The sequence below is a fragment of the Orycteropus afer genome, unplaced genomic scaffold, assembly GCF_000298275.1.
Source record: "Orycteropus afer afer isolate SDZICR_OR568_19922 unplaced genomic scaffold, OryAfe1.0 scaffold00084, whole genome shotgun sequence".
NCBI lineage: Eukaryota > Metazoa > Chordata > Mammalia > Tubulidentata > Orycteropodidae > Orycteropus > Orycteropus afer.
The window spans coordinates 7,760,546-7,783,027 of record NW_006921671.1 but is presented as its reverse complement, the minus strand read 5'-3'; the positions used below and the strand labels follow the sequence as shown (position 1 = coordinate 7,783,027).

The 22,482-nt window shown below is 39.9% G+C and overlaps 1 protein-coding gene across 1 annotated transcript in view; it reads left to right on the top strand.

The window, feature by feature from the left end:
• RBMS1 (RNA binding motif single stranded interacting protein 1) overlaps nt 1-22,482 on the top strand; it is a 151,888-nt gene that overhangs the window by 106,603 nt on the left and 22,803 nt on the right. The window contains exons 4-5 of the mRNA XM_007941834.2: nt 6,566-6,723; nt 7,811-7,890. Of these exons, the coding sequence (XP_007940025.2) occupies nt 6,566-6,723; nt 7,811-7,890 (238 nt within the window). The remainder of the gene's footprint in view (nt 1-6,565; nt 6,724-7,810; nt 7,891-22,482) is intronic.

Here is a 22,482-nt window from a genome sequence, read left to right as displayed (position 1 = left end):
GTAAATTGTGGTCAATGTCATGAGACAAAGTGTTTGTGAACTGCTGTATGGAAAGTGAATTTGCTCTGTAAATCTTCACCCAAATCATAATTAAAAAAAAAAACACTTGATTTCTCACCCAACCTTAGAAGAATGTGAAGATTTCACACATAAGGCCATTTTTAAAAAAAATTTCTCTGTATTTTAAAGCATTTTATCTATTTGTATTCTGCATTTATTAAATAAATCATTTCCCCATTTTTACATGTGAAAGATAGGCTTTATAATTGTCAATAGCTTTTCCTCAGCAGTCAGACTGGGAATCATTGTTCTTGGCCTTTGAGATTGTCCTGCTTAGATATGTACTGCCTTCTTCTGCATCATAATCAGGACATTGTGGGGACTCTGCCTTATAAACCTAGCCTATAGTCTCTGTGTGTTTCATAACTTTAATTCTTAAGAACACTAAGACATTTGGCATCCCCTATGAGTCCCAGGGGAGCTCTGGTGGCATAATGCCTAAGGCATTTAACTGCTAACCAGAAGGGTGTCGGTTCAAACTCACCAGCCACTCCTCAGAAGGAAAGTTGGGCAATCATTTCCATAGTGATACTGCCTTGGAAACCCAAGGAGGGGTCGCTATGAGTTGGATCTGACTCGACAGCAGTGAGTTTGGTTTTTTGGGGTTTTTTATGAGTCCCAGGGGGTGCGAACAGTTAACACACTTAGCTGCTAATCAAAAGGAGGTGTGAGTCCACCTATAGGTGCCTCAGAAGAAAGGCCTGGTGATCTGCTTCCAAAAAGTCAGCTATTGCAAACTGTATGGAGCACATTTCTGCTCTGACACATGGGATTGCCATGAGTTGGAGTTGACTCAACAGCAACTGGGTTGAATAGCAGATTGTTACCTGAAATCTTACCAGATAAGTGAAGCATGAAAGAATCATGTTTACTTTTACTTGAAGATTATATAAAATGAGGAGCTTCAATTCAGATTTAATTAATACTAGGATGCTCTGATAGCATAGTGCCTAAGGCACTTGACTGCTAACCAGAAAGCTGGCATTTCAAACCCACCAGCCACTCCTGGGAAGGAAGATGGGGCAATCTACTTCCGTAATGATAGTGCCTCGGAAACCCAAGGAGGGGTCGCTATGAGTTGGGTCCAACTTGACGGCACATAACAACATCAACAGGAAACATTTCAGCCCCCATCCAAATGCAGGAGGGAGAGCCAGGGCCTATGGCAGCAGGATCCAGGTAAGGGGAGGGCGGAGAGGTGTTGAACAACTAAGGAAGACAAACTTCTCTGTCTGTCATACTGTGGTGGCTTGTGTGTTGCTATGAGGCTGGAGGCTGTGCCACTGGAGTTTCAGACGCCAGCAGGGTTGCACATGGTGCACGGGTTTCAACGCAGTTTACAGACTAAGACAGACTCAGAAGAAGGAAGAGGCCATCCACTTCTCAAAGAATTGGCCAGGGAAAACCTTATGAATAGCAGAGAAATACTGTCTGATACATTATTGAACAACTTTTTGAATAGCCCTGGAACATTGTCCCATACAATGTTGGAAGATGAAGCCCTTAGGTCAGAAGGCGCTCAAAATACAACTAGGAAAGAGCTGACTCATCAAAGTAGAACCAGCCTTAATGATATGGATAAAGTAAAGCTTTCAGGACTGCCATTTGCTGATGTTACATGACTCAAATTGAGAAGAAACAACTGCAAATATTCATTAACAATTGAACATGGAATATATGAAGTGTATGAATCTAGGAAAATTGGAAGTTGTCAAAAAAAGGAATGGAACACATAAAGATTGACATCCTAGGCATTAGTGAGCTGAAATGGACTGGTTTTGACCATTTTGAATCAGACAACCATATGATCGACTGTGCCAGTATTCTGGTTACCTCTGTGCTGCTCTAAGAAAATACCATAAATGGGATGGCCTTAGCAAACTGGAGTTTATTCTCCTACACTTCAGGAAGCTAGAAATCCGAGTTCAAAGTGCCAGGCTCTAGGGGCCATGTGAAAGCCCTTCAACCTTGGGCTTCAGCTCTGCCTCTTGCTCCTGGCCCACTAAAGTTAGAGGCATCTCTTCACTTGGGCAGCTTCTGGCTGCTGAGGCTAACAAGCCCAAGGTTGACAAGTGAAAAGGCACAGCACTGATGTTACCAAACCACACGGCAAGCCATTAATTCAAGTCTATTGAAAGTCCCAAGGTCAGCAGAGCATGGCATGCTACTGAACAACAACACAGCTACATTCCGGGTTCATGCATGCTCTAAACTAGAGACCATTCCCCAGGGGTTCTCCTTATATACAGGAAGCAGACCACATCCCTAAGGCAGCTACTCAGCTGCTCACAGTAGATTCCACCATGGAGTTGATGACCAATCTTATCATAGGGAATACTACATCCAGCTGCCTAGCCACTCAACCAGGCCCAGCCAAGTTCACACACAAACTTACCTACCACAGCCAGGAATGACAGATTGAAGAGGAATAATGTGGCATTCATCATCACAAAGGACGTTTCAGTGTTATGTCCTAAAGTACAATGCTGTCAGTGATAAGATAATATCCATATGCCTACAAGGAAGACCAGTTAATATGACCATTATTCAGATTTATGCCAACCACCAAAGCCAAAGATGAGGAAATTGAAGATTTTTATCAGCTTCTGCAGTCTGAAATTGACTGAACATGCAATCAAGATATATTAATTATCACTGGTGACTGGAATGCAAAAGTTGGAAACAAGAATCACCACTGGAGTTGTAAAATTTGGTCTTGATGACAGAAATAACTCTGGAGACTGCGTGATAGAATTTTACAAGACCAACGACTTACTCATTGCAAATACCTTTTTCCAACAACACAAATGGCGCCTGTTCATGTGGACTTTGCCAGATGGAGTACACAAGATTCAGATTGACTGGAAAGAGGCAATGGAAAAGCTCAATATCTTCAGCCAAAACAAGTCCAGGAGCTGATTGTGGAACAGACCATCCACTGCTCATAAGCAAATTCAGCTTGAAGTTGAAGACAATTGAAACAAGTCCACGAGAGCCAAAATACAACCGTGAATATATCCCTCCTGAATTTAGAGACCATCTAAAAAATAGATTTGATGCACTGAACAACAATGACCAAAAACCAGAGGAATCGTGGGATGACATCCAGAACATCATCCATGAATAAAGTAAAACTAAAAAGACAGGAAAGGAAGAAAAGACCAAAATGGATATCAGAAGAGACTGTGAAACTTGTCCTTGAATGGAGAGTAGGTAAAACAAACAGAAGAAATGACAAAATAAAAGAGCTGAATGGAGGATTTCAAAGAGCAGCTCGAAAAGACGAAGTCAATTACTATAATGGAATGTGCAAAGAACTGGAGTTAGAAAAACAAAAGGGAAGAATGCTCAGCATTTCTCAAGCTGAAAGAACTAAAGAAAAAATGCAAGCCTCGAGTTGTAATGTTGAAAGATTCTATGGGCAAAATATTGAATGATGCAAAAAACATTATTAAAAAGATGGAGAGAATACACAGAGTCAGTGTTCCAAAAAGAATTGGTCAATGTTCATCCATTTCAGGAGGTGGCATATGATCAAGAACCATTGGTATTGAAGGAAGACGTTGAAGCTGCATTGAAGGAAATGGCAAGAAACAAGGCTTCAGGAATTGGCAGAATACCCATTGAGATGTTTCAACAAACAGATGCTGCACTGGAGGCACTCACTTGGCTATGCCAAGAGATTTGGAAGACAGCTAGCTGGCCAACTGACTGGAAGAGATCCATATTTGTACCCATTCTAAAGAAAGGTGACTCTACAGGATGTGGAAATTATCAAACAATGTCATTAATATCGCACACAAGTAAAATCTTACCGAAGATAATTCAAAAACAGTTGCAGCAGTATATTGACAGAGAACTTCCAGAAGTGCCAGCTGGATTCAGAAGAGGACGTGGAATGAGGGATATCATTGCTGATGTAAGATAGATCTTGGCTCAAAGCAGAGAATACCAGAATACCAGAAAGATGTTTACTTGTGTTTTATTTTATGGACTATGCAAAAGCATTTGATTGTGTGGATCATAACAAATTATGGGTAACATTGAGAAGAATGGGAATTCCAGAACACTTGATTGTACTCATGAGGAACCTGTACATAGACCAGGAGGTTATCCTTAGACAGAACAAGGGGACACTACATGGTTTAAAATCAGGAAGGGAGTGCATCAGGATTGTATCCTTTCACCATACTTCTTCAATCTGTATGCTGAGCAAATAATCCAAGAAGCTGTGGACTATAAGAAGAAAAACATAGCATCAGGATTAGAGGAAGAGTCATTAACAACCTGTGATATGCTGATGACACAGTTTTGCTTGCTGAAAGTGAGGGTGACTTGAAGCACTTACTGAAGAAGATTGAAGAATACAGTCTGCAGTATGCATTACATCTCAATATAAAGAAAACAAAAATGCTCACAACTGGACCTATAAGCAGCATCACGATAAATGGAGAAAAGATTGAAGTTGTCAGTCTTTTACATTGCTTGGTTCTATAATCAGCGCCAATGGAAGCAGCAGTGGAGACATCAGAGGATGTATTGCTGAAGAGCAAAGATGTCTCCTTGAGGACTTAGGTGCGCCTGACACAAGCCATGGTTATTTTCAGTCACCTCATATGCATGTGAGAGCTGGACAATGAATAAGGAAGACCAAGAAGAATGGGTGCTTTTGAGTTGTGCTGGTAAAGAGTATACCATGGACTGCTAAAAGAACTAACAAATCTATTCCCGAAGAAGTACAGCCGGAATGCTCCTTGCAAGCGAGAATGGCCAGACTTTGTCTCACCTACTTTGGTCACGTTGTCAGAAGGGACCATTCCTTGGAAAAGGATGTCATGCTTGGTAAGGTGGAGGGTCTACAAAAGAGGGGAAGGCCCTCAACGTGATGCATTGACACGGTGGCTGTGGTGATGGTCTCAAGTATAGCAAGGATCGTGGAGCTGGTGTTAGACCGGGTGGTATTTCGTTCTGCTGTGCATAGGGTCGCTATGAGTCGGAGACAACATGACAGCACCTAACAACAACAACAGGATACATTTCAAAGTAGAATCTTTATATCAAATACTCATATGACTTACATAGGTTTTTTTTAAAGTACTGTGCATTTTAGACGGAGCTCTGGTGGCATAGTAGTTGGTGCATTCAGCTCCTAACCAAAAGTTTGGCGGTTTGAATCCACCGGCCACTCTGTGGGAGAAAGATGAGGCAGTCTGCTTCCATAAATTTACAGCCTTAGAAACCTGTTGGGCAGTTTTACTCTGTCCTAAAAAGCTGTGAGTCAGAATTGACTCAATGACAGTGGGTGTTTGGTGTGCGGTTTCAAAATCTAGAATGTTATGATGAGTGCACTGTTTGGTTGTCTGCTGTCAAACCGTCACTTAATGACCTTACAAACAGTGCTTATTAAAAAAGAAATCTACAGTCTTGCATAGTTAAATATGTACAGTTGGTGAATTAAGATTTAAGGAAAGGCTGAATTTAAATTCATTTAGGCTGTCCTACTCTCAGAGTTACAGAAATGAATTTTGACTTGGTCAGAAAATAATTCCAGTTGTCATGTAAGCTTTGTTCCTGATGAATTGAACATTATACCATTAATAAATATATGTAGCATTTATAATAAATATATTTATCTTTGGTTTCAGCTGATTCTACTGCAGCAAAGGAAAGGTAGGTGGGAAATGCTCTAAGATAATGCAGACCAGTACTTCTCAAATTCATATGTATATAAATTAACTGGGCATCTTCTTAAAATACAGTTTCTGATTCTGCAGCTCTTGTGGGGGACCTGAAAATTTGCATTTCTGACAAGCTCCTAGGTAATTAGCAATTCTTCCTCCACCATCTATACTTATGTTCAGCTTTCCATAGATTCTAAACTTTATTCTGCCCAGAGTTTATCATTTTATATGCTTTGGAATTCTCTTGTTTTGGTTAACTTAGGAGCTATCCTTTTTCCATCAGTTACCACAGCGAAGAAGTAGTAAGATCACTGCCACAGAACAGAGAAGAAGGAATTTGAGAAAAGCTGCTTTTGGACTCCACATGAGTTGGTCCAGAAGTCTTTTTCATGTCTAAGTTGAATTATTAGCAGTAATAGTTTCCTATGCAATAGTGTACTTGAAATGGATTCTTAAAAATAGCCATGGAAGTGAGGTCGGTTGCTTTGGGGAACACAGCAAACAGCTGAGCAGTGTGGTTCCATGAGAGCGTGCTCTCCAACTCAGCAGTATCTGCCAGCAGTTCCAGATCTGCTAAGAATGGCTCCATGGGATCATTTCTGACCTGCACATATTGTCCAAGCTTCTGATAGTACATTCAAATGTCCAGGGTGATCTGGGTGTTCTTTGGTTCCTATAACCTCACGGAGTAGACTTTAAAGGGACCTGAGTAATGAGAGTGACTTCATAAAAGTACACATGTTAATATAATTATTTACTCTTACTATATATAAGTATCTCATGGTCTATTGGGAATTAATGAACAATTCTCTATTCTGTTTTAGCAACAGGAACAAGATCCTACCAATCTGTACATTTCTAATTTGCCACTGTCCATGGATGAGCAAGAACTTGAAAACATGCTCAAACCATTTGGACAAGTTATTTCTACAAGGATACTACGTGATTCCAGTGGTACAAGTCGTGGTGTTGGCTTTGCCAGGTAAGCATATTGGCCTGTTTTATAATGTCAAGAAGAATAGCTCTGCTAGTTATCCTGGAAAATAAAAAATGAGCAAGAGAGAATTTCAGCCAAGGTTATGATAGCTAGCTAAGTTGCACTGTGAACTTAAATTGTGTGTCAATATTAGCTTGCATTTTTTCATGTCTTCTGGAAGTTCATTAAGGATTCTTGAACCTGAGCACACTTAACATTTGATAGTTCACAGCAAAGAAATGTCACAATGAGCAGTAGTTTTGAAAGTGTGTTAATTAGATCAGGGTGCCTATAACCTCTTAAAAGAACAATCGGGCTCTTAACATTCCATAGCTAAATTGCTATGTTTTTTCTCATTTGAAGGAAATTTGATTCACCATCAGTAAAATCAATTAATAAGAATTTTAAAGGAAACATTTCAAACATTCAGAAAAGACAATAATATAACACCTATCTACCCACCACACAAATTTAGCAAATACTAACCTTTTATAATTTTTGCTTCAGATTTGTTTTCTTTTTAGAAATAAAGTGTTTTGGATGTAGCTAAAGCTCCCTTACTCCTTCCATCCTATTTTTTTCCCTCCCTCCCCAGGAAGGAAAAATACTTCAGTGTGGCGATTAATTTGGTTTGTAAAGGGAAAAAAAAAAATCTTAAACAGGAGGAGCTTTGGTTTGTGGCAGAGTTATAATACAAAAGTTCATGTACAAAAGCTGATGATACATTATTTAAAGACCTATTAATATTGTGCAGTAACAAATAGTGTCTTCATGTTCTAAAGTGTTGACTTTGATTTTGGAGGAAATATTTCTGACATTTTACTTTCATACGTATTACCCCATTTGATGACAGTCGCATCTACCACAGACCTATGACACCTTCAAAGCAATCATTGTTCACTATTTTTATGTAAGAGAAAATTGAGACAAACATTAGGTAAAAGATACGATAAACCCATTTTTCTTATCATATTCCTATTTTTGTTAGGTAGCATTTATAGTCAATAAACCTTTAAGAATGTATTCACATGTATAGAACAAAATGAAAATGAAGAGACTGAATATTTATGCATTCTGTTTTATGTGTAAATAGGATGGAATCAACAGAAAAATGCGAAGCTGTTATTGGTCATTTTAATGGCAAATTCATTAAGACACCGCCAGGAGTTTCTGGTATGTTGTTTGTCTAAAATTTACCATTAAGATTGTATGTAATGAGGAGCCCTGGTGGCACAGTGGTTATGTGCTTGGCTGCCAACCGAAAGTTCTGAAATTCAAACCCACCAACCACTCTGTGGAAGAAAGATGTGACAATCTGCTGCCATAAAGATTACCCTTGGAAGTCCTGTGAGGCAGTTCTCCTCTATCCTCTAGGGTTGCTGTGCTCAACGGCAATGGATTTGTTTTGTTGTTTTGTTTTTATTGTATATAATGTCCTTATAACTTAATGGATTTGTTTTGTTGTTTTGTTTTTATTATATATAATATCCTTATAACTTAAGCACATGCTTCTCTTATGTAAAGAATAAGAAACAATAGCATAGTGGCTAAGACACTTGCCTGCTAACCAGACGGCTGGCGGTTCAAACCCACCAGCCACTCCTCGGAAGGAAGGTTGGGCAATCCTACTTCATAGTGATACTGCCTCGGAAACCCAAGGAGGGGTCGCTATGAGTTGGGGCCGACTCGACGGCACATAACAACAACAACAACAACAACTGTTAAAATACTGGTAGCATAGTGCCTAAGGCACTTGACTGCTAACCAGAGGCTGGTGGTTCAAACCCACCAGCCACTCCTCGGAAGGAAGATTGGGCTTCCTAGATCACTACTTCCATAGTGATACTGCCTTGGAAACCCAAGGAGGGGTCGCTATGAATTAGGTCCGACTTGGCGGCACATAACAACAACAACAATAACAACAAATAAGACTTAAAAATTAACATTTCACCAGTATTTAAATATAATGAAAGCAGACCCTAGTGGTAAGGAGCTATCTGACTTTTCAAACATTTTAGGAGCCTCTCTTTTGAAGCAATCTACCTGTACTACTGCTGTTATACATAGGCAGCTAAAGGCTGATGCCACCACAAATTGAGTATCTCTAGCTTGACCAGAGCCCAGCACCACTTGTCTTCCAGTCAGTCACCTAACTCACACTTCCCTCACAATAGTTCTCAGTTTTCACCAGCCTGTCCAGTACCCCTCCTGACACTCTAAGGAGATGACTTCACGTCCTACTTGAAATAAAATTGAGGTCACCAGGTAGAAACACTATCAACTTCCTGCTTCCTCCCAACAAAGAGACGTCACCCCATACCCATTCTTACCTCCATCCCTGAACTCTCCATCCCTGAACTCTCAAGAACAACATGTTCAGAACAACATGTTCAAAGCTATGGCCTTAATTCCATCCCATGGGAACCTTGATCTGCCAGTTATCTCCTCCCTCTCCTATAATTTCAGTTTCTGTCTCCTACATTTATCCTTTTTTTTTTTTTTGCTGACAGACTCAAAACTTTTTATTTTCATCTCATAAAATAACCAACCATTAGCAATGCACAAATACAGAATAGGAATAAAAATTGTGAACCTGAGTACAGTAGACATTTTTAAAATCGAAATACAGTGAACAAAACCATAAATTTCTTTGTGCCAGTAAATTTTAAATAATTTTCTAGAAAGATACATAATTTTTAGATCATTCAATTCTCTCTCATCTTAAAACTGAGCACTGTATTCCTCTCTGGCTCTTCTCACAAAAACTTTATAAACACATGGTCAGTATTTCCTCACTTCCCATTCACACCTTGACTCTCTCCAATCTGACTTCTTCCGCAAGTATGTAATTGAAATTCTTCTTGGTAAACTTAACTCCTGATTATCAAATCTGGAGGCTTTCCCATCTCTTGTATGCTGTATGTCTGCTGTATTTGGTACTATTTTCCCCCTCCCTCTTCCTTGAAAACACAGTCTTCCTTTGGCCTCTGTTAAACCCGTCTCACTCTATTATCTTCCATTTCAGTGTTGATTCCTTCTTATTTGTGGGCTGCTTCTGTTGTTGTTGTTGTTAGGTGCTATTGAGTCATCTCAAAACACTGACCGGTCCTGCCCCAGCCTCATGATCCTTGCTGTATGAGCCCATTGTTGCAGCCACTGTGTCAATCCATCTTGTTGAAGGCATCTCCTTTTTTGTTGACCCTCCACTTTACCAAGCATGATAGCCTTCTCCAAGGAATGGTCTCTTCTGACAACATGTCCAAAGTAGGTGAGAAGCATTCCAGCTGCACTTCTTCCGGGACAGATTTGTTAGTTCTTTTAGCAGTCTGTGGTATTTTCAGCATTCTTCGCCAGCACCACAACTCAAAAGCACCCATTCTTCTTCCGTCTTCCTTATTCTTTGTCCAGCTTTTACATGCATATGAGGCAATTGAAAATGCCGTGGCTTGTGTCAGGTGCACCTTAGTCCTCAAAGAGACATCTTTGCTCTTCATCACTTGAAAGAGGTCTTTTGCAGCAGATTTGCCCAGTGCCATACGTCCTCTAATGTCTTGACTGCTGCTTCCATTGGTGTTGATTATAGAACAAGTAATGTAAAATCTTTGACAACTTCAATCTTTTCTCCATTTATTGTGGTGCTGCTTATTGGTCCAGTTGTGAGGATTTTTGTTTTCTTTATATTGAGATGTAATCAATAACAGCAGACTGTAGTCTTCAGTCTTTGTCAGTAAACACTTCAAGTCATCCTTGATTTCAGCAAAGAAAGTTGTGTCATCTGCATATCGCAGGATGTTAATGAGTCTTCCTCCAATCCTGAGGCCACGTTCTTCATATAGTCCAGCTTCTCAGTTTATTTGCTCAGCATACAGATTGAATAAGTGTGGTGAAAGGATACAACCCTGATGCATTCTCTTCCTGATTTTAAACCACGCGGTGTCCCTTTGTTCCGCTTAAAGGACAGCCTCCTGGTCTGTGTACGGGTTCCTCATGAGCACAATTAAGTGTTCTGGAATTTCATTTCTTCTCAGTATTATCCATAATTTATTAAGATCCATACAATTGAGTGCTTTTGCATAGTCAGTGAAACACAAGTAAACATCTTTCTGGTATTCTTTGTTTTGAGCCAAGATCCATCTGACAACAGCTATGATATCCTTGTTCCATATTCTCTACTGAGTCCAGCCTGCATTTCTGCAAGTTCTCTGTCAGTATACTGCTGCAACCGTTTTTGAATTATCTTCAGTAAGATTTTACTTGCATGTGATATTAATGATGATGATTTCTACATTCTGTGGGATCACCTTTCTTTGGAATGGGTACAAATGCGGACCTCTTCCAGTCAGTTGTCCAGGTAGCTGTCTTCCAAATCTGTTGGCATAACTGATTGAGTGCCTCCAGTGCAGCATCCATTTGTTGAAACATCTCAATGGGTATTCAGTCAGTTCTCGGAGCCTTGTTTTTCATGACTTCCTTCAATGCAGCTTCGACTTCTTCCTTCAGTGTCATTGGTTCTTGATCATATGCCACCTCCTGAAATGGAGGAACATTGACCAATTCTTTTTGGTACAGTAATGCTGTGTATTCCTTCCATCTTCTTTTGATGTTTCCTCCATCATTCAATGTATTGCCCATAGAATCTTTCAGTCTTGCAACTTGAAGCTTAAATTTTTTCTTCAGTTCCTTTGGCTTGAGAAATGCCGAGCATGTTCTTGCCTTTTGGTTTTCTAACACCAGGTGTTTGCACATTCCATTATAATAATTGACTTTGTCTTTTCGAGCTGCTCTTTGAAATCTTCTGTTCAGCTCTTTTATCTTGTCATTTCTTTGATTTGTTTGAACTACTCTTCATTCAAGGGCAAGTTTCAGAGTCGCTTCTGACATCCATTTTGGTCTTTGCTTCCTTTCCTGTCTTTTTAGTTTGCTTTATGCACAGATGATGTTCTGGATGTCATCCCACAATTCCTCTGGTTTTTGGTCATTGTTGTTCAGTGCATCAAATCTATTTTTTAGATGGTCTCTAAATTCAGGAGGGATATAATCAAGGTCATACTTTGGTTCTCATGGAGTTGTTCTAACTGTCTTCAACTTCAACTTGAACTTTCTTTTGGCCTTGCTTTGGCTGAAGATACTGAGCTTCTCCATTGCCTCTTGCCACAGATGTAGTCAGTTTGATTTCTGTGTACTCCATACGGTGAAGTCCACATATACAGCTGCCGTTTGTGTTATTGAAAAAGGTACTTGCAATGACTAAGTCATTAGTTTTACAAAATTCTATCATGCAATTTCCAGCATTATGTCTATCACCAAGGCCAGATTTTCCAACTGCTGGTGATTCTTCTTTGTTCCCAACTTTTGCATTCCAAACACCAGTGATAATTAACACATCTTGATCACACATTTGGTCTTTTTCAGACTGCAGAAGTTGATAAATATCTTCAATTTCCTCATCTTTGGCTTTGGTGGTTGGTGCCTAAATTTAAATAATAGTAGTATTAACTGGTTTTCCTTGTAGACATATGGATATTATCCTGTCATTGAGAGCACGTTCTTCAGGATAGATCTTGAAATATTCTTTGTGATGATGAATGCCATGCCATTCTTCTTCAGTTTGTCATTCCTGGCATAGTAGATCATATGATATTCCGATTCAGAATGGCCACAACTAGACCATTTGAGCTCACCAATGCATAGGATATCCATCTTTATGCACTCCATTTCATTTTTGACAACTTCCAATTTTCCTAGATTCGTACTTTGTACATTCCATGTTCCAATTATTAGTGAATGTTTACAGCTGTTTCTTCTCATTTTGAGTCATGCCACATCAGCAGATGGAGGTCCCAAAAGCTTTATTCTATCCACATCATTAAGGTTGGCTTTACTCTGAGGAGGCATCTCTTCCCCATTCGTATCTTGAGTGCCCTCCAACCTGGGGGGCTCATCACCCAGCATTGTATCAGACAGTGTTTGAGGGCTGTTCATAACATTTTCCAGTAATACTTCATACAGTGTTTCACTGCTGTTAATAAGTTTTTCACTGGCCAATTTTTTGAGAAGTGGATGACCTCTTCCTTCTTCTGAATCTGTCTTAGTCTGGAAGTTCCACTGAAACCTGTCCACCATGGGTAACCCTGCTGGGATTTGAAACACTGGTAGCATAGCCTCCACCTTCGTAGCAGGACACAAGCTACCACAGTACAACAAACTCACAGGCAAGTTCGTGTCCCTTAGCTGTTCCCCACCACTGCTGGCTCCCTTCCTGGTCTTCCTTAGCTGTTCCTGGGCTTCTTCTAACTACCCCTTAATTATTGGTATTTCCTGGAATTCCATTTTTGGCTTAAAATTCTGATGGATTTTAGCCACTCTCAATTTTTTAAAGTATTGCTTATATTCAAATGAAGGGCATTGGTGGTTCATTGGTAGACTTCTTTTTCCATGCAGGATACCCAGGTTCAATTCCTGGCTAGTATACCTCAAGTGCAGACCCATCCATCGTCACTCGAGGCGTGCGTGTTGCTGTGACACTGAACAGATTTCAGTGGAACTTTCAGACTAAGACAGACTAGGAAGATAAGGCCTGGTGATCTACTTCTGAAAATCAGCCAGTGAAAACTTAATGGATCACAACAGTCCAATCTCCCACTGTACATGGGGTCTCCATGAGTTGGGGGCCAACTCTGCAGCAGCTAACAGCAACAGCGTATTCAGATGACTCTCAAACTGTCAGCTCTAATCCTGGCTTTTTCCCCTGATTTTCAGACTACCTGACCTCAGAGACCTTACATTCATCCTCTCCAGAACTAACTTAGTTTCTCTCCCATCTAATCCTGCTTCCTGTTTTTATTATCTTGGTTAGTGAACCCAGAATCCACCCAGGCACTCAAGCCAGAAACTCATACTGAGTCATTTTGGGCTGCTTCCCTCCCCTGTCACTCTTCTCACATGTGAAGACCTTATTGTTTTTCTTCCTATTTCTAGAATCTTCTGCTCCTCTCCATCCCTCCTACCACTGCTTGGTTTAGCACCTTACCATCTCTCATCTGTGCCATTACTGTAGGCTTCTTCTAATTGCCTTCCCCATCTCTGATCTTACCTGTGTCAAATATATCCTCCCTAACTGCAGCCAGAGAGATTTAGATAAAATACAGGCTTCTCTGTTACTTATCTCTGCCAAAAATCCTTAAGAGGCTTCCTGTCATATAAAGGAAAAGATCCAAAATTCCTAGCATGGCATTGAAGCCAAAGGTGACCAGGACCCTTTTCTATCTGTTCAATCCGGTCTCCATCCATTCCCTGCCGCACTCCTATCTGTACTGAACTGCCAGTGGTTTTTCAAGTACACCACGTTGCTTCATTTCTCTTTGCTTTCTTTGACTTGGGTTCCAATTCCTCAGTTGCCTTCAGTTCCTTTAAATACAGCTTTCTCCTCCTCATCCTTCCAGACTCTGGTCAAGGTTTCCTTTTTCCTGCAAGGGCCTCCCCTGTTGCAGTTGGCTTACCCTTTGTTTGCATCGCGTTTGAAGGACACACCCTCTATCACAGCATGTAGCTTGTTTACAGTTCATCAGTCTCATTAAACCTGAGACTCTTCAAACGTAGACACTGTCTTCCTTTTGTTTCCATGCCCAGCACAGTGCTTGAACCATATAAGCACCAGCAAATCTCTTGGTTTGGAGTAAATTAAACTATACTATAACACCAAAAAAGGACCTCTGGTGATAGGGTGGTTATAGCCTTTGACTGCTAACCAAAAGGTTGGTGGTTTGAACCCACCAGCGCCTGAAAGAAAAATGAGACAGTCTGCTTCTGTATAGACTTATATATAGCCTTAGAAACCTAATTGGGGTTGCTGTGAGTCAAAATTGACTCAATGGCAGTGAGTTTGGTTTTGGGTTTTGGTTATAACACCAAAAGCAGCTCTGCTGGCACAGTGGTTAAAGCATTTGGTTGCTACCCAAAAGCCAGATGGTTCAAATCCACCAGCTCATCCATGAGAGAAAGAAGAAGCAGTCTGCTTCTGTAAAGACTTATACCCTTGGAACCACTATAGGACAGTTCTCCTCTGTTGTATAGGGTTGCTGTGAGTCAGAATCAACTTGATGGCAATGGGTTTGCATTTTTTTGCTTTATAACTCCAACATAGTACTGCATCCTTACAAGCTAGCATATAGGAGAAAGAATTGAAATGCTGTCTGGTTTGCAGTTTGCCACTAGCATGTGGCCTGCCCTCAGAAAATTTTAAGGTTTAGGAAGTACCCCCACTTTACTTTGAGGGGCAAAGAGGAGAAAATACTGAAACTGTTAAAACAGAGGAAAAGAAAAACACGTACATGCTTTTCTCCATATCCTCCTACCCCTTTCCCCTGTAATTTTAGTCTTCTTATGTTTAGGTGACTTAATAACTGCTCTAGTTCTGCTTCTCAGTCTGTATCTCAAATCAGCAAATCTTTGTAAATGCTTGGATATGTGTTAGCTGATACCTCCACATCTCTGCCTCTACTGGAGCATGCTCAAGGGTTAAAGCTAGGGTCAGTCCATTGTGTTGAGTAGGGGTCTGGAGACCACCTGTTAGCTGTGCCACCTGTTTGTCAGGATATCTTAAGTAGATTAGCCACACCATCCCAGCATCCTGGAGGAGCAGGCATTTGTGCTTATCTCTGAAGGAGGGAAGAGTTTCTGAAGTGAATAGTTAGAACCAAACCCAGAGAAAACAGAGTGCCCCATTTGACAAGGCACAGATTTGTCCTAATAGTGTAAGTTACCACTTTCTGTATGTAAAAATAGGTAACACTGAAGTAAATAGATTGATAGAATTGAACCTTATTAAATAACATAAAGGAGCTCTGGTAGCACAGTGGCTAAGACACTTGCCTGCTAACCAGACGGCTGGCAGTTCAAACCCACCAGCCACTCCTCGGAAGGAAGGTGGGGCAATCCTACTTCCGTAGTGATACTGCCTCGAAAACCCAAGGAGGGGTCGTTATGAGTCGGGTCCGACTCTATGGCACATAACAACAACAACAAATAACATAAAAAAGATCAAGCACGACCTCTAAAGTATAACCTCTGTAACTGCTATAGAATACGTATCACAGTTTTCACATGGAGAAGGCAAGAAAGCATTGAGACTAATTTCAGCCGGTAGTCATTGGAATGAGCAGTTTCTCCAAGGCTGCGCATGCATATCTGGTGTTCAGTGTTTATTCTGCTGCGGCTCCAAAGTTCTGTCTTTAACTAGATGACTGGTGATTATAATTAGGGATTTGTTTTTAATCTTCTGTATCCAGTTGAATTTCATTTCATAGAGAAACTAATATGTCAGTATGTGTAATACCATAGGCTGCACTTGATCTTGTAAGACTAAAGCTTGACATCTGCTATAGCACCCGTTTGCGTGGCCTTTTTGTGATACTGAACTCGTTACAGGCGTGTGTTTGGAGCATAAAATAGAAGACCTAAAAGTGTACTCTTCCAAGGAATTCATCCTTTTGAAAGACCTTCCTTTTGTTTTTTAAGCTAGTTTTAATAAACTTTCCCCATCCACAACACCTGAGCTGAAAGAAAGCAAAAAGAATATTTTTCACCTTCAACCAAGTAAAGACAAGGGGAAAATTTCAGACCTGGGAGCTGTTTGTAACCCCTTCCCCACTGCTCCTTACATGTTTAACATCTGGGTACAACTGAACCCTTGTATTTATTTCCTGGCGCTGCCATAGCAAAATACCAAAAAGTGGGTGGCTTATAAGAGCAAAACTTTATTGTCTCACAGTTCTGGAGGCTGAGAATCCAGGATCAGGACGTCAGCTGTGTTGATTTCCTCTGAGGCGTTGTGGGAGAATCTGTTCCGGGCCTCTCCTAGTTTCTAGTAGCTCCAGGTGTTCCTGGGCCTGCAGGGCAGTGTCACATGGTTATCTTTTCTCTGCCTTCCTGTCTCTGTGTATCTTTTTTAAGGACACCAGTCATAGAGGATTAGGACTCACCCTGTTCCAGGATGACCTCCTGTTATCCTAGCTAATAACTTCTTCAAAGACCCTATTTCCAAATAAGGTCACATTCACAGATACAGAGGAGGTCTGGTGGTATAGTGGATAAGGCATTTGAATGCTCACCAGAAGGTCAGCTGTTCAAACCTACCAGCTGCTCCATGAAAGGAAGATAGGGTGATCTACTTCCGTAAAGATTTATAGCCTCAGAAACCCTGTGGAGGTCACGAAGTCAGATTCAACTCAATGGCAATGAGTTTGGTTTTGTATGGTTCACGGATATAAGGGTTAGGACTTGAACATATCCTTTGCCAGGACACGATTCAATCCCTGACACCCTTGATGTTTTCTTTACTCCCTTTGTGTCATCTTTTGCAAAGTCAGGACCCCTAAGTATTAGTCCCTATGAAAGACCTCTCATCTGCCTACTGCTGATCCCTTTACTTTCTAAGGCAACAAGGAAAAGTTGTGAAGAGGGGGACTCCCAGGATGCGTTTGTTTTGAAGTCCTATCAGTCTGAGATAAGATCTGCCAGTTCATTGAATGAAGCACATCTTAGGATGCCACAGATGGAGGTGGAACAGTTTCCTTTTTTTCTCCTAAGGACATCATGGTTTTGTCATTTAACTATTTTCTTTGAAGTGGTTCACAGCCTATTGGTCATACCCATTCAAGGAAAAAAAGACCATGATTTCCAAACCACATGTAAATGATTGTAACATTCTCTGCTCCTCTGCAACTAGTAGAAAATAGTTGCTTCCAAGTTTCACCTAGAAACAGATTCCTTCCACATAGCATCACTACTGTGGGTACAACCTTGAAGTCAAGCCATTTTCTTTGTTCTGAATCAGTACTTAATTTTTTCCATTTTCTAATGTTTTATGATGTGCATATTAGTCTTGGTTCCCAACTAGATTATGAATTTTTTGCAGGTAGGGGTTCTATTTTATTTGTAATTTTATGTTAAGCACAAAAAAAACTGTGTTTTACCCTGTGTGAATGGAAGCTGCCAAGTAGTTTCCAAGAGTATTTTCCATGTAGAGCTCATCACAATAATCATGGCTATTTGGAAGACCTTTTTGGATACCTCTTTGTGTGTAAATGAGGTTGAACAGCCATTAGGCATGAGTTGGAAATGTATGACGTAGGACTTAGAAGCACACTGTTCCAGTAAACTCATCTTTTCCCAAAAATAAGTCCCTAGGGATCTTGAGAACTCACAATAGATTTTTGAAACAGTTTTCAACTTCTGCATTTTTTTTTTTTAAATACACATAGTATGAGAATTAACTTTGCCCACCAATCTGTTTATTAGATACTGCTTTCTTATCTCAAATTACCTATGTAACTACCCATACTGTTAATTCCTCCATAGAGGGCCTGTGATTACTTTCAGTAAAACCAGATAAAAAACAAAAATATTTTCAGGCTCAGGTAAATGGAATGAGTCTCCATTTTAATGTGTAAATAATGTAAGCCCATTGCTAGGCAGACATAACATTTGATAAATACCATGAGGGGATGGTTTATTTAATGATTCAAGTTGTTTAGCTGGCATAAACAGAATTATCTGGGATGGTTTCTGTCAGAGTACTCAGATTCTGGCATGGCTGGCAGTTTGCCTGTGACAGTAGAGCCAAGTACAAAAAAGAAGCCCATATTAGACACAGTTCCTAAAAGATGCTTTCTGAAAATTAACAAACTTAACAGTGAACTCATCTTAACTATGACTCTTAAAAATCTATCGATGACTGAGTGAAAGGAGATCACCTATGCACTTATCTTGTCACTTCTTTTCCTATACCACACCTTTTCTTGCCAACCATACCCTGTCCATGCCAGGGGCATGGTATATAATATAGTATGTGTTCATAGTTCTGTAAAAATCCAGTACACCACATTGCAATTTTTTATTTTCATAGCAATTTTTAATACAATGTTTTCTGAAATTGCTTTTTTATTTAAAAAAAAAAAGTAGACTTTCATATTTATTACCATTTTTAAAGATTATCTTTTTTTATAGCAGATTCTTCTTTAAATATACATTATTATTTGTTGAAAAAATAATTGCTCATAAGACCTTTCCATGTATCCCTCCCCATCCAGCCCCTCATTATTTTTCCCTAAAAATGTTCAAGCATTATTGTTTTCTTGGATTTACCTTAGTTTTACATGCTAGCTGGTTTGCAAAAAATCAGATTTGCCTTTTAGGTTCCCCACCAAGGGAAAAGAACCAGTGACTTCTTGTGATTCCATAAAGAGGTTCTTAGTAACTATTTAATATTTGCTTGATAAAACTCCTTTTGTGGGGAAATAGTATGGTGATGGTTTCCTATAGCATGAATGTTAGAAATGAATGATGCACAGTTCTTTAGTTCTGTAGAGCTGATGTCCAAATTAGGAGGCACGACCAAGCCAAAAACATGGTAACACATGGTTGTGATTCAGAGATTTGTCTAAAAATGCTCTTTCGGTTCCTCTCTGGAGAAGAGCATAGTCTCTGAGCAGGCTAATGCACGTGGCATGTCAGCTGGAACTTTACTAGAGCTGCTTACAGCCCTGATGCCCTGCTTGCCCTGCACTGGCCATTTTGCCTCTGTGGGAGATTTTCTCTCCAGAAGGACAAAGACCAAGAGGGTCTTCAGTGCTACAGGAGACACCATGATCACTCATCTCTATCTGGACCTCTCCAAGACATTAATGAAGTCTCAATTAGTCCCTGGATGCTAAGGGCAGAGAGTTTTGTTTGTTTTTTTCTTTTTTTTAAAAAAAAAAAAAAAAAAACCTTGCCTAGCCCCTAGGTGTTTATGAGTTGAATGCCTGTTAGAGTCCCAGTATCATGCTGGTATCATTCTGCCACATTGCCCAAAGCTTGGTGTGTGTCATTGAGGAACTTCAGTGGAAGTACATATGGGACTGCTGGCAGGCTTCATCCATAGACTTCAGTTTGTCGTACATCTGCTTTCAGTGTTCTGACTTTTCAGGTTGGGTGTGTGCCCAGCAAAGCTTGGAACCTGCTCTTACCCACATTTAATAACTCTGTGTGTATAGGTGGTATTATTAGGATACTGCTTGATGCCAGGAGGCAGAAGATGTAATGTTTAAAGGAAAAATTATGACTCTAGTAAAAAGCCTGGAGATTTTTCAAAGGTTTTTATTGCCCATTTTGTTCCCTTAATGTTTGTGTTAAGCATAGTTACTCTGTAAAAGCAGACCATATTGCCAGCTTTAAGACAAAAGAAATACTTGAAGACCTGTGCAGTGCTTCTGGTGCCTTTAGCACAATATGATCATACCTTTGGGATTGTAATCTGTTCATGCCTTTCTTACCCAATATGTACAGTAGAATAGAGTGTAAATGCATGCATTTTTAGATGTACCCTCCAGGGGCTGCCCTCGTGTGAGGAGTCATTGCTATGAGAATGCTAGAACAGTCCTGGGTGGTCAGTGGGACAAGGGCTGTGTTGTACACTCAAAACTCAAAGTGATGCTCCACGAAGGAGGGAAAAACTGACATAGGACCATAACTAAGTATGTGCCAGGTTTGAGCCCCAGATCCTTCAAGTGCCATGATGGGGCTGCCTTCAGGCCGTGGTTATCACCATCAGTCACACTGAAATCAGAGGTTTACACCCTTCCACTATCAGATTCTGTCAAGAAGGAGCAGTAAATAGTGGAGTAAGATTTTATTAAAAGCACAAGGATCTCAGATGGAAGTTGTGGGTGTTGCTATGAAACAGTTTTCTTAAAGGCATTTGCCAGTAACTTCATCCTTAACTACAGCTTCAACATCATTCTGTGAGAAACCAAGGCAGCAACTCAAGCCAGCCCATTAAATTTCTTAGAATCAACTCCTGTGGAAAATAGGCCAGTTCCTAAAAATTTAGTTTATAACTTCTGAACCAGATGTCTCTCTCTTGAGAAATTGGCTTAAGAAAATAATTCAAAAGTGAGAAGACAAGGCATAATTCAAAATTTTGAGCCCCTCTTGCTGTAACAGTAGTGATAACAATACCAGAAAAAACAAACTCACTGCCTTTGAATCAATTGCTACGCATGATGACCCCCATAGGGAGAGTGGCTGGTGGGTAGGTAGCTAGTGTTATTGAAGGAGCACTCATGGCACAGTGGTTAAGTGTTCAGCTGCTAACTAGAAGGTCAGTGATTTGAACCTACCAGCCATTCCATGGGAGAAAGATGTGGCAGTCTGTTTTTGTAAAGATTACAGCCTTGGAAACCTTGTGGGGCAGCTCTCCTCCATCCTATAGGGTTGCAATGAGTTGGAATCAACTTGACAGCAACAGTTTAGTATTTATTGAGCTGTTCTAAGTACTTTGTTAATTGTAACCATCCTTTTAAGTAGATACTATTTTTATTCCCATTTCACAGAATATGAGGCTAGAAATGTTGGATAACTTACCCAGAGTCACTAGTTAATAAATTGGCAGAACCAAGTTTCAAACTCTGTTGTTCTACCCACTGTACTATATGACCACCAATACAGTGGTAGGCACTGAGATAAAAGAGATAAGGCACCCAGGCAGATATTTACAGTGTTTATTGTAATAATAAAAAGAAACTACAAAACCCCTTCTCAAGTAGAAGAACATAATGTAGCCGTTTAATAAAAAAAAAAAAAAAAAAAGATTCTATAATACCATTTGTCAATATAAGTGGTAGAAGAAAAGGACCCCAAACTGCCTGTCATTGCAAATATGAAAAATAAACGGTGGGGGTATGTGGGTGTCTGTGTGTGTAGGCTTAGAAAAGACACAATATTAAGGTATATATGTTGGGGTGATGGAAGGGCTATTGGGTTTTTGGTTTCTGTTTAACTTGATTTAATATTGTTCAGTCATTTTACCAATGCAAAATACTTCTCTTTGGTAGGGTGGGAAGTAAGTGAGAGAAATTTCTAGTAAGAATAAAAACTACACCAATTATAAGTGACGCTAACACATGAGTATATTGCAAACCTTACTCTCTCCTCAAGCTGAGTGGGAGATGGAGACACTACATAAGGGTCAGGGCAGGAGGAGAGATAGAAATGTTACAAAACAGGTGTAGGAGGAAGAATGTCTGTGTAGACACGATACAGCTCTGTATGGTGATTGAATAGGATAACAGATTTTGGTTGGAAACAGGAAATGATGTTATGCATAATAAAGGGATGATATTTCCTGGATCCTAAATTTTTAAAAGAATTGTCCTATATAGTTTTTTGCTCTGGAAAATAGAACATGTTTTTAGTTGAGACATATTAAAAGTAGCCAACATTATGCAAAAGAAAGCTAATTACAGTCGCTGAGTAGACCAGTTTTCCACAACTGGTGGAAAAGCTTTTATCAAGGGTGGTATACGTTTTACAGAATGTTGATTGGAATAAAATACTGCATAACTAGAAAAATGAGAGTTTGGAAGCAGCAATTTCTCCAGCTGTTACTGCTCTCAGTTCTGAGTAGAAAAAGCATGGAAAATATTTAGAACACAGTGAGGTAAAGGTCCTCTCTGTTATAAACTACAGAGAATGGAAAGGACTAAAGCCACTTGGTTAGTTAAGTGACGAGAACCTTCAGGAGATCAAACCATGAGCATGAGCTACAGTGCTTAGTCAAAGCAAGTATTACAGAGGTGATTTTTAGGATGAATATCAAAGACATTTGAGCTTAAATTGCTGTGGAGTTTAAGCTTCAGAAGATAAAGAAAATACTTAGTAGAGATGTGCAATAAGTCATCACGGGCATCACCATTATGTCTGATAGTCTTTTTTTTTTTTTTTTTT